Here is a 17300-nt window from a genome sequence, read left to right on the forward strand (position 1 = left end):
ATATTACCTATGCACAGGGCTTAATTTCTAAGATGAGAAGTGCCGGAGCCCTATGGAAGACCGTCAGCAAAGAGGAACAAGAGTAAATAAAATGACTATTAAACTCATTAATAATTAAAAAATTAAATAGTTAATTATAATCAAATTAATTAATAACTATTTAATTAGTGTTTATAAATTGTTATTTAATCAATAATTATTATATAATTATAATTTAATTGATAATTATTGATTATTTACTGAAGTAATTAAAGATTGAAGTAATTAAATAATTAAAACTAAATAAAATGAATAGAGATAAATTGAAATTTAATACGCGATTTTTAATATAATTTTATTGTTAAAATAAAATTTTCGAGATAAAATTTCTACTGAAATTGTTATTCAGTTGCATAAAAGAAGCGCCGCAGCCTTCTTATGCAGGGCTCCGGTGCGTTCCGGCTAGAATTATGATTTATTACAAAAATTAAGAAGAACCGAAGCCGAAACCCAGTGGGCTCCGGCCCAATTTAAGCTCTGATCGTAGGGGGGCAGTTCTTTTATCATCACAAAAATTAAATACTGATAAAATTTCCGTGACGAAACAGAATGAGGGTATGAGTGGGTGGAAACAAGAAATGAGGGGAATCTTGGTGAGAGAGCACGTTCTCTTTGACCGCAGCTCTCTGCTGATATAATTATAGCCGTTAGGCAGATGTATGTCAGGGGTAAAATGAGTCCTGAATTTGACTCCTTAGGATGAATGTAAAGTTGCTGGTTACGCTTCCCCCCCCCCCTTATGGGTACTGAGGGAAGACGATGTATAAGGACGTGCTTGAGCAGTTTTATCTCAGTATTTCGCTCTTATTGTACTGACTGTTATTTAACGCACATTTAACTTCCTGCGAGAATAACTAACTGTAAGCATCGATATCAATACACTAGACACGATGGCATGGCGAGAAATTTACCCGTTCCTAAAAAACTCCCCCTAATTTATTGCTTTTCTTAGAAGGAAAGGTTTCCGCATGTGAATGAGAGGACTTTACTTGAACTCTCATGTTCCCATGAGTTCGTATTTCTAGGGAAATAGAGTATTGCAAGGCCTGCTTATTGTTAAACTAAAACGTTAGGAATTATAAATTTTTTGCCCTTTAATCTGTGGTTCAGTTTTATAAAAATAAGTACCGGAGCTCATCTTATTTAGGGCTCCAGTGCGCTCCGGCTAAAATTGCAATTTATCTTAAAAATTGAGAAGCATCGGAGTCGGGCTCCGGCGCAATTTAAGCACTGCATATGCATCATCTTTGTCCTGAGTTGGCTTTTCATTGTACTGATCGCTAAAAGCCGTTTTCAACAATTTCTTGGTTGAATGTTGAAAAATGAATTTGTTGCTTAAGCTTTGCACTTTGTGAAAATCAGCAATATATGTATCAAACATGACTGTAAAATAATAATTTAAAATTAGTTATCATTTTTAATAATATAGATTTGAACAAGATGTATGTAGTTTATAAAAAATTTCTGTAATCTACATGTAAAGAAGAGAATGTGTAAAGTTAGTGCAACAGATTTTATTTCTACTATACAGTTACTTTTTGGATGAATTTTTTTATGTTGCAGCTGTAGTTATACAAACAGAATTAAATGCCCATTTATGAATTAAGTAAAAAATAATAATATAACCTTTTTTTTTCAGTATTTAAAACGTTTCAAGTAATTTAACCAAATTAGACAAAAAAAAAATTCACCCTCATTATTAATATATTATTTTTATTAATTCCGTTTCAGAGGTCAGATTCACTATACAGAAATGTATGATATGTTGCGCAACATGGATCCACCACTAGGATTTGGAAATAAGTGTCCTTATCGATTAGCGTACAAGGTAAGAGCATATCAATATAGAAAGTTTATCACACTGGAAAAATTTAGACTTTTTCATATGCTTCTTTTTTTTTTTTTTTAATTATTATTATTATTATTTTATTTTATTTTTATTACCAATATCTCAAGGAGATTTTTGGCTTGGATGCTATTTTTAAGGCCCCTGTATCTCAAAGCCACTATGCATTTACAAATATCTATGCTTCTTCCGGAATATGAACTTCCGCTCAATACTACGCAGCTTGTCTCTCTACCACCATGCCAAAGTGTGTGGTATTCCAATGGACAGTTGTTCCAAAGGAATAGGCAGAAAATTAATGCTTTGTTTTCAAGAGACGCTGAATCTTGTAAAATGCGTAATATTCATTACATAGTAATATTCTCCCTTGAATTTATATATGTATAGTATTAACGTAAATTGTGTTTAACTTTGATAATTATTCGAAATGGATGCATATGAGCATGTATAGGCTTGTGTAAAGTGTGTATGGCTTGTGAAACAATATTAGATAACATATTTTGTTAAGGGAAGAGAATATGAATTTCTGGATAAGTTTTAACAAAGAAAAGCACCAGACATGCATCCCATCTGAGAATGAATTAAATTTTCTCCATTTTTCGGGATCAAATAGCTTGATAAGTAATCTCCACTGTGATCAACTCATTTACCCAATTTGATTCCTTCTTATGTAAATGCTATAAATGTTGTATTGGCAAAAGTAAACTTTATCTATTAATAGATTTAGCATCATAAGTGAAGCAATCAAGAATGTTACCGAGGACATCCTGTATGTGATCTTTGATGACATAAATTATCTTTATTGAGTGTACCTGAATGTCAGTAGAGTAGAGAGCAATTTTTGTAGACGATGCTATTTTCAATTTAAATGCCATATTTCTTTCTGTAATGTGTTGCAAATTATAACCAATTATTTAGGGGTAATTATCTGATGAATGTTACTTATATATATTACACTCTTACATATTACTTATAGTTCATATAATGTCTGATTTTCTATGTTTTCTCAAATTATTTTTTTTATCTGTGCTGGAAAAGAAAATGTTTACTTAATATTTAAAAAATTTCTTTTCATATTTTCCTATGGAATGCAGAAACTCATCAGAATGAATATGCCTCTTTCTCCTGATTTAAAAGTTAACTTTACTACTACATTATTTGCCTTGATTAGGGAGAACCTCAGTATTAAAATTCGGCCAAGTAAGCCACTTTTCTTCTTCAATGTTCATTTATATACTATACTACGGCATTTAAATTATATTTTATTTTTAATATCATTCATCAAAAATAATTTTAATTTAAAATTAGTTATCATTTTTAATAATATAGATTTAAAGCGATAAACCAATAGCTTTAAATAATGATAATAAAAACAAAGTTTAAGGTGAAGGGGGAAACACTATAATACTAATATTAGCTAAACTATAATATTGAAAAATATTGATTATCATTCATTAGGAACGAGTGAAAATAGGTAAAATATTTTAAAGAGAGTTAAAATGGGAAAAAAGAAAAAAAAAAAAAGAAGAAGAAGAAGAAGATTTAAAAATGCTGAAAAAAGGCAAGTGCCCGTCATTCGATTAAAAAAAAAACATTTTTTTAAAGAGGTTTGGGGGCTCAGCAGAATTGCTATGGAACCTTTATACACATTCAGAGATTAGGCACAGGTAAATATTGATTTCCAGAAGTTAAGCAACAAATGGAAAACTGTGGATAACTCAAAAAATATGTGAGCAATTACCAGAATGCAAATCAGTTATTTTGTTACGCCGATAGAGTTATGGAGCCAGCTTAGTTTAAAATTTAATTGTGTAGCCTTTAAGTACTGGCCTATGTTTTTAATTGAAATTTACTGTTCCTTTAATTGAATTACCACCATTTGTGGTTGTTTTTGTTAACACAAGAATGTGAATTGATATTCTACCTTCAATTTAAATAAATTTCAGGTTTTTCTATACTGCGTCATTTCAAAATTAATCACTTTCATATTATTCTTACATATTGCTAAAGATGTAGATACATAAGACTTCAGCCAATAATGATTTTGAATTTGGAGATTGAAACTTTATTAGCCAAGGGAAGACAAATCGGAACTAAAACTAAATCAATGTGAATCCAGCTTTCATCTTGGATACATTGCATTCTCTCTCTCTCGCTTCGCTTTTGCCAACTTGCTAATGGGTGCTGCTCCGGCTCTCTTCAGATATACATTTCCGAAAGTGTAGAAGGTACTGATGTAATTCTTCAACAGCAATTGGCGCTTAATGCACCAGTTTATCTGTGTTTATTTAAAAAATGTTTGTCTGCGAGTATAAGGAATTATTAAATCGGCCATGACTGCAACTACTTCTTAACGTAGCTACATGTCTACATCTGAATTGCTTCATATATATATGTGTGTGTAAGATGAAAATTATGTAAATCAAAATTATAATTTAAACTAACGGTAACCCTTTAATTCTCCCTCTCTGTTCTAAAAATCGTAATAACTTCTCTGGGTTGCATCATTTCTAGATCATTCCATTTTGCGTGGCCTGCGCGACGCTGATGACGTAATTGGAAATTGAAACTTTTTAACTCAAACAAAACTTTTCTCTTCGTGCGCTACCATCTTGTACAACTATGCACTTCAGCTTCGCTTTCTGCTCTGCTAGGATGTAATTTCGCTGTCTTGCTTGCTATCGCTATAATATCAAAAATGTAAATGTTCTTGAATAGGTACGATTAGAGTGCCAAGTGAATTGTGGTCACAAACATCAACTGGAAAATAAAAATGGAATTAAAACTGTCCCAATAGCCAAATTTCTTAGCTATTACCAAGTCAAAAAACATACTACGCAATCAGAAGTCTTCCTCTTCAATGTGGATCTACGTACGCATCAACACTGCTCCGTCTTTTCCTTGCTATTATGACGTATATATATATATATATATTTTCGTGCATTAGCAAGTCTTCCAGCACTAAAATTCGGCAGTTTTATCGTGCTTATACAGTTTTTCCAGTTTTACCAGACAAATTTCTTATTGTTTATGTAGTACTATGTTACAACATTTCGTGGAGCTACAGCTCCTGGTAACTTTTTAGCAAGGTTGCTGCAATGTTCCTACCTACTACTATTCTTTCAAATCTTTTTGCAGCATTATGCGCAAAAGTTTTTGAGATCAGATAGGTCTTACGTCTAATTACCAGTTAGCTTTACATTTTCTTTTTCAATTATATATATATATATTTGTGGCCTGCGGATTTGTTAATTCCTCTGAATTGCAGACTTTCACAGCTGATAGACAACTAATTTGTCCTAGCTCTTGAAATCCTGCTTACATAGGCTTGAAGCACGGGCTTCTGGAAGCTTCGGCGCAGCGCTGAAAAGGGCAGCTTTCAAGCAAACTATAACTCAGCAAACTGCCGGTCGGAGGGCTTAAGAAATTCGTTTTCTCACAGCAGCCCCAAAATCATCAAATCGGCTAGAAATCGCCAAATGTCGTCGACTTGTTGTTGCCGCCAAGGTCTACAGAAGCATAATCTGCACATAACTTGTTGTTTCTCGCTGTTCTACTTGAGCTGTTTTTACAATTTAAACGATACAGAACTCGGGTGTCACATATTTGGTACTCTATATTATAAATAAACACTTATATATAAAATATATAGACACAAATTCAATTAAACGCAAAATAAACCTTGAGTTACCCCCCTCAAGGCAGCAAATAACTAAATAATTAAGCAAAAGAATATACAACAATAATGCGGGAAAACAACAATGCAATCGAAAAGCATTAAAAAATTTACAGAAATTTGCAGCAAGATAAGATATATAATGAAAAGATACAAAAAGTATATTAAAGCCCATTGATATGGTTATTTCTTCTAATCTGTAGTCATATTTGAAATTTGTGAAAGATGAATTCAGACTTTTTAATGCTACATAATCATCAGCATTAAACGTTGTGAAATGAAATAAAACTTTACGAGTTTATTATATTTAAGCCTAAGGACTTTTTTAATGTTTATTTCATGTTGAAATTTATTTTATAGTTGATGAAATGGACCAAGCAGATAGGGAACTTAAAGAAACAATTCGAAAAATCTGGCCTCTTCAAGCTAAAAAGGCAATAGATAAGCTTTTACCACCTGAGGATGGTATGTCTACTTTTAATTATTAATTTGGTATTTTTTGCTTAATATTAATATTTTGTTGCTTTTACTCGTATTTTGAAAACTTTAGAAAATCATGCTGTAAAAAATTTGAGAATATTTTAAATCAAGATAAACTAAAGTAGACTCAAAGCCGGCTTTTAGCATATTTGCCACCCTGAGTGAGAATTTTTTCGGTGGCCCAGTAAAAATTAAAACTGTGAGACTGTGACAAAACATTACTAAAAAAATAGACTAATACATAAATTATAATTAAAGCTGGATGGGTCAATCGAAGTTTGGTGTTTAACCTATATGAATTATTATTCTTATTTGCTAAGTTAAAAAAAACTTTTAATAGTTTTAACTTACAAATAATTGACTCAATTAATTAAGTTTGCCTGAAAAAATCTAAGAAACTTTTGTTAAAGCAGGAAAAAAATGTTATACATAACATCCCTTTCTTTTGATAACAACGCTAGTCCACTCAATCATGCTTGTGATAGGTTGATCTTAAATAGTTTTAATTAATTTTAGTTTATAGAAACTATGTTATCCTCTTGCTATATTACTACTGTTATAATTAGTATGCTCACTGGGGGGGGGCTATCAGGATGGTTTGGATGCAATTCTTGAACAACGTGCTCTTAAATAAACCTTAATACCTGGACATGTGTTTCGTTATCTTCTTCGTGAAAGAAACTCGAAAGTTCATCCCATAAATAATTTCTATCAACATCTGAATTAGAACTAAATGTTAATTTTAGCTGTAAATCAACGCAATGTTTAACAACTTCCGTTTTTCGTATACATTTTAGAAATCATGCATAAATTTTCACGTCGCAATAAAATTATTTAAATGCTGAAACTTTTCATTTAAAGACATAAGAGTAGTATTAAATCATTATTATTAGTAGTAGTAGTAGTATTAAATATGATTATCGCATTTTCTGTAGGTATTTTAACAGCTTTTTCATCGGATCGATGTTTTATATATCTTATTCTCTTTAGTAGTTTAAATATTGTTTCTGTAGTTGCTAAATCTATTGCAGGAGTTAATATCTGATGTTATAGAGTCTGCGTTAAATTTATCTGACCACTAGAACTTCAAATTTATATCTTCCATCTTCCCTCTTCTTTTTTTTTTTTCTTCACAAGGTCTTGAAAGTGCATCAATATTACCATAACTTCTTTGGAGCGTCGAATTTCCATGTCGTATTCCTTTAGCCACTGTATATATCTAGCTACTTGGCCCTCCAGATTTTTTTAATTAAATAGGCAACTGAATGAAGCAAGGTCGATGTACAGTGCGAATTTGAGATCATTCAAATAACGATGAAAAAATTCTGTTGTCCTTACAATATCTAAAAGCTCTTTTCTGCTGCGTCTATATCCAGAATAAAGTTGTATTCAAGTTAGGTACAAGATAATACAGGAGTAGAAATCATTTTTCAGGGCTTTAAAGGTTTTTTTTCACAGTCATCAGTTCAGTTCATGAAAACTTCTTCTTTGCTTCTGGTAAGATTCTTTGCTTCTGGTAAGGATGTAAAGGCCATGCAGTTCGATTTTCTCAGGATCTGTGAAAACACCTTCGATGGGAATAATATGAAATTTAGTAAACATCGCTGCGTAATACTTTACATTTCGAAGAATTGAGTTTTATGTTATCCTCTCTGAGTTTCCATAGAACTTTCCTGATATTTCCAAGATATTCCTGAAAAGTACGTCCGCCTATAATAATGTCATTGAAATACACAAAGCATGCTTCATATGACTGTCCTTTCAAAATTACATCGTGAGGAGTTTAAATGTAGCTGGAATGTTGCACAGTCCTAAAGGCATTACTTTAAATCTTTCGGACTGTGTTGAGTTTACCTGATAGTAAATGAAGACTTCTGAGGATCTTTATTGTCAGCATCCACTTGCCGGTAATCACTCTTCAAATCCAAAGTAGAGAAACCATTTATTTCCTGCTAGCGTATCAAAAGGTAACTTTCTTTTTTCGAAATATCATTTAAACGCCTGTAGTTGAAACAAAATCGCGTGGAGGTATCTTTCTTCCGAACTAAGATAGTAGTTGATGCCTAAGGACTAGAAGTTTCAATATGTCATTGTGCTACATCTCCTTCAGAAGTCTTTTGACTTTACTCTTGTTTTGCGAAAGGAAGTGATCGAGGATGTTACTTGATAGGCGAATAGCTTCTTGTGATCGTCCATTGTCGTTTACATGCAAGCAATATCCTAGAGGAAGACGACATGAATTTTTTCTCTTAAATAACTTGCATATTGAATCTGATTAGGATTTAATTCTGTGATTGAGATTAAATCTTTTAATTCAGCCATAGCGGCTATTAATCAATGGAACTTCGCAAAGTACTTACCACAGCGGAACATGAAGCAGAATCCTCTCCTTTCGTAAAAATACGAAGCTTGTCACTCAGGTTGGTAACTGTGATCGGCACATTTTCTTCATTAAGTTCACAAAGACAATATCAGTTCATTATTTTTGATCAAAGGCAATATCAGTTCGTTATTTCATTATTTTCACAAAGGCAATATCAGTTCATTATTTTTGACGTCTAAACAAAATTCGTATTTCTTTAGAAAGAGAAAACTGAGGTAGATGGATCTGCAGGAACCACCTATAGTGTGCTTATAAACACAGGATGCAAAGCTCATGTATTTCATTTTCATGAGCATTCATTTTTCCATGCACAGACTGTTTCTCTGTCTTCTCATTCTGTGAGGTCAAGGATGGAGCCGTATACAGAAATTTCGGTCCATTTGCCGCTTTACATCAGCTAAGATCCATTTATTTCACCTCCCACATGCAATTCATAATTTTCAACGTGAAATGATGATATCTGGAACACCGACAGCTGATTTTTTTCGCTTGCAATTATTTATGCTCTTTCGTATAATTAGTATTTTTTAGACCTTTACGGAGAGGTCATTGCTTCCTTAAATATCCTTCACTGCCACAGCTCCAGCACTTTAACCTATGGTTACTGTGCCCTGGAGATTTGACAGCTTCTACTATCTCCATCTTTATCGTCAATTCCGTCAGCACTCTCATCACTGAGTGTGCTGCGCTGTTGACACTCTTACACAGACGGAGATCTCTTCTGATAGCTTTCTAAACAACCTCCATTTTCATAGCGTACACAAGAGCACTCCTAAAATCTTTATCAGCTATCCAGAGTGTTCTTTGTGTATTTGGATCCCTAATAGTATCCACAATATAATGGAAAATCAGTGTGTTTTTAATTTCCTTTCCGCAATCCATAAATACTAGCTGAGTTAATTTCTCAGTGTCAATCTTTAGTTCTTGAAAGTGCGTTCCTGATTTTTTTATGTCTGGTTTTAAGTTGAAGTCGATTATAATGTTTGAGAATTGCTTCCATAAACTGCAATTATAGAGCATAAACTAGGATATCAGCTTCAACGAATATGAATATAGTACTTTATGATTTTACTTTTTTGGTGCATGTCATTAAACGTTTCTTGAAAGTAGATGTCAGCTTCTGAAGTTTCTCGGGTGGAAGTACTATCTGCAAGATGTCAGCTACTTTCCCTTGTAAATAGGAAGCCAAAGCTAACTCTTTAATGATAGTATCCCACGGATTTGCCTGCGAAATCATTTCAAGTTGAGTTTTGAATACTTTTTACAATGATTTTCCGTACGTAGTCAGTGTCTGATTACAATGCGAGATAACAGAGGCAAAATATTTTTATAGATGAATCTGGTTCCGCAAATTTATTTTCTAATCTCTGTATTTGTCATCTTTAGTTAGTGGCAGAAATTTCATCAGTGATATTTACGGTTCTTTTATTTAAAGTCCCTAACATTTCTGATTTTACATTCACTATACTATTCGAAATTTTTAAGAAAATTTAGAATTTTACTAGACCGGCTGCTTTCTTATTCATAGTTTTCATACTTTCTTCTTTAATAATGGCAGTTCTTTCTTTCATTTTTGATTCTCCCTTCCTTATCTCAGGGACATTAATTATTCCTTCTTCTGGCAGCAATCATTTCCATAATGGCTTTCAGCGGCATTCCCAAGCAATTTGTTTTGTTATAAATAATAATAATAGATAGCAAAATAGTAACTATATAGTTCTTGAGCTGTAACTAGCTCAAGAACAACACGGATATTAAGCAATTCCTTCTTGACGAATGAAAAATATTGTTAACTCCCAAAGTCTCTTAGAGAATAAACTCTAAAACGCAGTTCAGCTAACTCTCTTTAAACCGCAAGCTGATTTAATAACCGACTCCTACCTGGACTTGCATACTAAGATTATTCACTAGATTGCCTGTATTGGCATTTTCCATCGTGACTAAATTTACACCTCAATGGACTAGGCTGTCAAAGTGGCATTTATATGGTATTGCAGAGGCTTCTGAAGCGTTTTTAGGAAACTCTGCCGTAAGGCTTTAAGAATGCATTTTCCTAAAATTTCTAAAAAGGAGCTGGATTCACGAAAAATGTTTAACCAAAATGACAGGCGAGGACCACCAGGAGCATATTTACCCATATTTTTGCTTTCTAGTTGAACTATTTATAACAGTTTAAACGTTGTTAGATTCCGAATTGAAAGGTCTTTAATTCTATACAAGATATAAAGACTTATATACGAAATATATGGCCAAAATTCAGTTCCACGCAAAATAAATTAAAATTACCATTCTAACAGAATCTTTAAGGAAAAAAAAAACAATATACTCAAATGAGTGTTTATATTCTGAGCATAAATATCTTTTCAGCAGTACGCTTTTGTGTTCTGTTACATATAGTTTCCATAAATAATTTCCATTAAGTTCCATAATAATTAATTTCCATAAAGAATGGGATTTTAATGTCTTTATGCTATTAGAATCACTTTATTAAAACTACAGAATAATTATAAGCACTAGTGTAACATGTGTTCATACTGTAGTTTATATCGGTAATCTGAAATGTATTGAAACTTTTGCTTTCGAGATAATATCAGTGTCCCAAATCTCAGGTTATATGAGCCGCAGCGAGCAGAGTCGTAGCAAGGGTTTTCAGTGCCCAGGGACAACTGAAGATTTCGCGCCCCCTACTGCTTGCCAAGGATGGAAAACATTTAATTCTAAAATGTCGTAACATCAGTTTGGCGCCCCTTGGATTCTGCACCCAAGGACAGATTCCCCCCTTGCCCCCCTCTAGCTACGCCCCTGGCAGCGAGTCAGACCAAATGTCATTTCACAGTTGCCATTCAAAGCTAGTACATGTGCAAAAAGTGTTGGAATATCTATAATCAGACATAAAATATTGCACCATGAAGATAAGTGAACTTTCTGCAAAACTGCGCTACGTTTTACGATTCTATTTCTATAAAGCCACAAGTGCTGCACATGTCGGAGAAGAAATTTATGTTGTTTATGGCCGAGATACATCCTATCAAAAGCAACAGTCAAAAGATGGTTTCGTAGCTTTCAGTCTGAAAATTTCGATGTTGAAGTTGCTGATTGCAGATGCTCCTTCCAATGGTCAAGATGATCGTTCCAAGATACTCCTTGCTGCTCCTTCCCTAATTACTGCTGCCCAGCTGAATGATAGACTCGGACTTGTATTGTCGAGAGTTACAGTGATCATACTTAGCAATTTAAAAGAAAAGGCTGGAGTCAACAGAACGTTTGTCATACATCACGCTGACAACGCCAGATCTCACACATACTCGTATTTAATGGCTCATTAGAAGTTGAGAGAACTTGATCGGGAGTTTTTAATGCATTCACTGTGTAACCTGGCTTAGCATCATGAGAATATCATTTGTTTCGATATCTGAAGAACTCTCTAAATGCTGTTAAATTAGTTTCAAAAGTGGCCTATGAAAACCATATGTCACAACTTTTTTACCAGAAACCATAGGAGTTCTGTAGGGACCAAATTTAGATGCTGCTGGAAAAACAGTAGAAATTCATGGAACAAAATGATACATACTTCATAATGGCATTTGATTTCATAATGTCATTTTCCAATAACAATAATGATATTCTCAATTTTACCTCTAGGGGCTCAGTACGTTTTAGACAACCCACTATATTGTTCTTTCCTAGATGCTTTAATTCACATCTATCACAAAAGTGCATCCCTTCGTTTTAAAATGTTTAATTTTGCCTTTTCAAGTTAATAAGCGAAGTGCATTTAATCCTCTAATATGCTTGGTAAAAGTATAATCCTAGACGTAACACAATCAGTTTTCATTTTATTTTCAACCAATTAGCTGTTTATTCTATGTTTTTATGCTTCATGGTTAATTTATTAATATACTGGTGTAAAAATGAAATTTTTTTTTTTTTTTTTTTTTTTTTTTTGTTAACACTGTGGAAGACACATTAAAATGTTGGTTTTTTTATTATGCTATTTATGACTTTTATTAAGTTATTTAATTTTTATATGCTTATTTATTTTTAATATGCTATCTATTACTTTTAATTAGTTATTTATATTTTAGATGACGCCATAAAAATGCTATTTTTAAATTCGAAAAGGCGATAAAACGGCGGAAAAAAGAACCTTAATTTAATGATGTAACCGTAATTTGATGATTAATCAACAACCAATTTTAGTGCTGTTATTTAAATAAATAAATAACTTATCACGTACTACATCATTACTAACTTCGGTATTTTCTGTGATGTAAATTAAGACCTTATACCGCTGTCTTTAACTTTCATATTTTTAATTAAATATTAAATGTTTTAAAAATAGATTTTATTATTGTTTTAAGAAATTTAAATATTTAATATTACAAAAAGATTAGTATATTTAAAAAGCAAACTTAGAATTATTACTTGGTTATTAGTCATTTAGAAATTTTCATTGTGTATAGCAAAAATTTAGTGTATTATAACTTGCTTATTGACCATTTAGAAATTTTAAATGTATAGTATTTAAAAGCTTCTTTAACGGCTCTTCTGAATAGTGTATAATTTTAATGTAAATGTGTGAAATTTTGAGCTATGAAACATAAAGAGAAAATTTCGTGTTTCTCATATAATTTTAAAATATTCATTGTTATTGATTTTAATCAATAGGGCAAAAATAATTGTTGTTTGTCATTTCAAATGAAATAAATATGTAATTTATGTTTTGATAGTTTGCAAAATAAAGCAAACTATTAAAAAATAATGAAGCTTTTTTAAAATAGATGTATGCTTTTTCAGGACTTCAGTTTTCTGGTAATTTAATTGGAAAAAGTATAGATAATACTAATTTATCTATGATTGCCTGTAAAGTAGTTTAAGCATGCAAATGAATGATATAGCTATTTAATTGTGAAGATAAGTCCGTTATTAGAATGCATCATTTAAGAAACCTGGAATAATTAATGCATAGTTTGAAAAATCTGGAGTTATATGAAAAACTGAAAATATATGTATAAGTTTTTCTGAGGTACTCATTAATTAGGCTTTGAGAACTGTGAAATAGCATTAAAATGGACTTATTATTAAGAGAAACCTTTCTCTTTTTTTCCTCCTTTCTTTTTCCTCTCTCTTCCTCTTTTTTAATTGCTCTCTCAATATTTATCTTTTAGATCTGCAGGGCATCAAAATAACAGTTGGAAAGATTTATTGTGCTTTGCTAATATTAGATAACTGGCGAACTACTCGTTTTGGGAAACTGAACACTGGACAAAGACCTGCAGTAAGTAAAACCATTGCAATAAAATTATTCATAAAGTTGTTTTTGGGAGGAAATAATATTGTTAAGCACTATATGTTCGTGGATGTCTCTTTACATAATCTCTCCAAATGAACAAGAATAAGTTAATAATTTATCGTAATTAATAATAGTAAACAACAAAATAAACGGCTGTAAATAACTTATAGAGAATGCAGATATCAAGCAAATCCTTCACAACACACAAGAAGTTTTGTAAAATTACCAATATAACTCAAACAGTAAACTCTAAAATGCAACTCAACTAATTCTCTTTGAATCTCACTCATTCTGAAATCATTCAGATCTGACTATAAACTAATTAGTCAGATCAACTAAACACGGCTCTAAAGCCGTATTTTTATAGTATTGTCAGGTCATCTGGGAGATTCGGAAAAAATCACTCCTGAAGCTTTAAAAATATGTTTTCCCAAAAGCTCCATAAATTTTCCTCAACTTGGCGGCAAGGCCCATCAGAAGATATTTTACCTATATTCTGGGTTCTACTTGAATTATTTTAACAATTTAAATGTTGTATTTAGAATCATGAGACCTACAATTCTATGCAAGAATTAAGCAGCTATATAGAAAATGCATGGCCAAAAATTTAATTATACAGAAATATAAATCAAAATTGTCACCTGACAATGCAACAAATAAACAAAGAACTACATAAGAACAATACGAAGCATTAAACAAAATACAAGCAAATAAAAAAAAATCTGATGTGTACACCACATGACTTCCTTGTATGGAATATTAAATTATACGCATTTGTTTCTTGCGTTTCTTTTAAACTTATTGGATTTAATTAAATCTACTTTGCCGACAGCGCATAAACCACAATAGAATAAAGGCATTCTTTAAAATTCACTCTATTTGTTTAACATAGCGACACTCTGGCACTAGGTTCACTTAACAGTATTATATGTATTTCATTCATATTATAACTCAGAATGCACAAAAAGTATATCATTTAAAGAATTATCTAATCGTTGCCACATGTTCTTTTCAAATACTATAATAAAGCTAGAACGATGTAAAAAAGAAATTAAGCAAACAAAACAAAACAAAAAAAAACAGTTTTTCACAGACGATTGAGTATTTCTCATTCAATTAATTCAGCTTTCACTTCGCGACAAGACAAAAATACATAAAAGCTCAAAATATCTGCATTAAAAATTACGAATTATTAAAAATTATATTACTAATTATTAAAAATTAAGTAAATCTTAAACACTTATTTCCTTGAAAAAATTCCAGAATGGATTAAGCATGATTTAATTGGCAATAATAAATGAAGGCGTTATCTTTGTTGTTGCGAAGCTAAGTTTCTCTAGATTGGCAACAAATCCACTAGTCTGCTGTTTCAAGTGTAAACAATCAATGGCCGCCATAAAAAAAAGGCTTAGCGGCACTTAAACAACTTTAAAATTGTTGATAATTCTAAACATATTGCATACAGATTTACTAAAGGCATGAAAACCTTAACTGGAAGATTAAAACAACATAATTCAATCATTTTTATAGCAAAAAATGTACAATTTACAAATATATAAGAGTAAAGAAACTGAGATCACTGAGCCGGGTAACAGAGTGGATATATATATATATAAATATATTTATATACGTTTGGTGCGGCTGATTGCAACCAAAATACGAGGTGCACATCTACATGTTATAGCAGTCCTGTATACAAAATTTCAACGCTCTGAGGCTACTCGTTTTTGAGTTATGCGAGATACGTACGTACGTACATACGTTCGTACAGACGCCACGAAAAATTCTCTTCAGAATTAATCTTAAAGCAGTGTTATATTTTTTTGGTGGAAATGAGTCTTTTATTCTGTCTTTACGTACAGATATCACGCAAAAACATCGTTAAATCGCATTGGATAGCGGTCAAAATGGATATTTTCGTAGAAATATGCTGCCTGAAACTTTTCGCGATTACAATACTTCCTTTTTACTTCGTACAAGGAAGTAAAAACAATGCTAACAAAACACAAAAATAGAAACAATATCAAATGAATTCAGATATTTACAGAAATTTACTATAACATGTACAAAAGAATTGAAAATAGAATTTTCAATATTAAGCATTAATATGTGAAGAAAAGTAATTGTCTTACTGCGGTTAAGTATCCATTTTTTATTCTTTTCCTGTTGGAAAGCAAATACTGAACAATTTCCTCAGATGTAATGACATAAGTTTCTTAAAAATAACAAAAAACAAATATAACTATGCAGTATAAAAGTGATTCCTATTTATATTAACAGTTCTATAAAACAATATAAATGTTTAGCAAAAATTCAAACTTAATAAAAGCAGTGTTTGTTCTTTTACCATTGATTTCCATCATAACAGTAATGAGTTAAAACTTGGAAAAAATTAGAGCATTGTTTTTATATCTGTAAATCCGCATTTTGACCTACAGTTTCTCTTTTAATTTATTGAAAATGATTTCATTTCTAAGTCCAGAATATTCCAAATGATATGTAATCAACCTCAAATAAAACTGTTTGAGCTTGTAATGCATAGTCTTCTTGGCTAAAATAAACTGCTTTAAAGTCTCTCAGCAATTTATCGCTAAAGACCAGAAGATGAATACAAGAGGAGAGGAGAAAACCTTTTATTGAACTCAGTTATCTACAGATGGCACAGTCTTTGTGCTTACAAATCCACCATCCACTTGTGGCCATAAAACTAATAATGGTGAACTAAACTAAATTTAAAGACAAGCTAGTAGTTTAAGACTACGCAAATTGATTTAACCTAGCAGGTTAACTCAGAAACACTACCATAATATTGAGCTTCGACAGCAAGAATGTGAAGTCGATATTCAGAATTCAAAACAGCTGGTAGAAACCACAATGTGCAAGCTCAATACTGAAACACTCCTCTGATTAGCATTTTCGCTACTTCAGTTTAAATATCCTCTCATTCACCCTAATTCATTTACTTCCAGACAAGGAAATGTTAGAAAAACAAGAAATGACAGAAAAGGGTAACAAATTAAAATAACTAGTCATAAAAATAATATAAATCTCAAAACCTGAAACAGAAAAAATAATGATAACATAATATTAGGGCTGAACTTCTTTCTTTCACTGAAAATATTATATGCTAGCTCAAGGTCATGGAATACAATAGGCATAATATTATTAAATTTTGCCTCCTAAAAATTTTACCTTATTAATAATTAATTTCAACAGATGAAAGAGATTGTACATTTACTTGAAAATGATTTTTTTTTAATTTGAAATGCAGCTTGTGTTTCAGTTGAATTTTTAATTACATTATGTTTAATTAAAGTATGACTATTAAAAACATGGATAGAGTGTAGATAATAATAAGTATGTCTTAGCTAAGGATGAATGTGCTTTGCATTAAACTACTTTATACCTCCTATGACTGTATATATTACTATTGTAGTATACAGACAGTCTATAAGGTATTTCTCCCGCCTTCTTGACATGCCTTCGTGGTGTGTTGGTCTGCACGCTGGGCGCGTATTCCGTGGTTCAATTCTCAGCGAAGGCTTTACATATTTTTCATCTCTTCCAAAAAATACTGCAGTGT

The 17300-nt window shown here is 31.7% G+C and overlaps 1 protein-coding gene across 1 annotated transcript in view; it reads left to right on the forward strand.

Moving 5' to 3' along the window:
* The window catches only part of LOC118203144 (voltage-dependent calcium channel type A subunit alpha-1-like), a 381721-nt gene that overhangs the window by 294255 nt on the left and 70166 nt on the right, over positions 1–17300 (forward strand). The window contains exons 36-39 of the mRNA XM_035375404.2: positions 1771–1867; positions 2980–3085; positions 5922–6026; positions 13593–13702. Of these exons, the coding sequence (XP_035231295.1) occupies positions 1771–1867; positions 2980–3085; positions 5922–6026; positions 13593–13702 (418 nt within the window). The remainder of the gene's footprint in view (positions 1–1770; positions 1868–2979; positions 3086–5921; positions 6027–13592; positions 13703–17300) is intronic.

Source organism: Stegodyphus dumicola, chromosome 12 (assembly GCF_044657685.1).
Source record: "Stegodyphus dumicola isolate Sdum_Otavi_A_Nest chromosome 12, ASM4465768v1".
In the NCBI taxonomy this organism is placed as follows: domain Eukaryota; kingdom Metazoa; phylum Arthropoda; class Arachnida; order Araneae; family Eresidae; genus Stegodyphus; species Stegodyphus dumicola.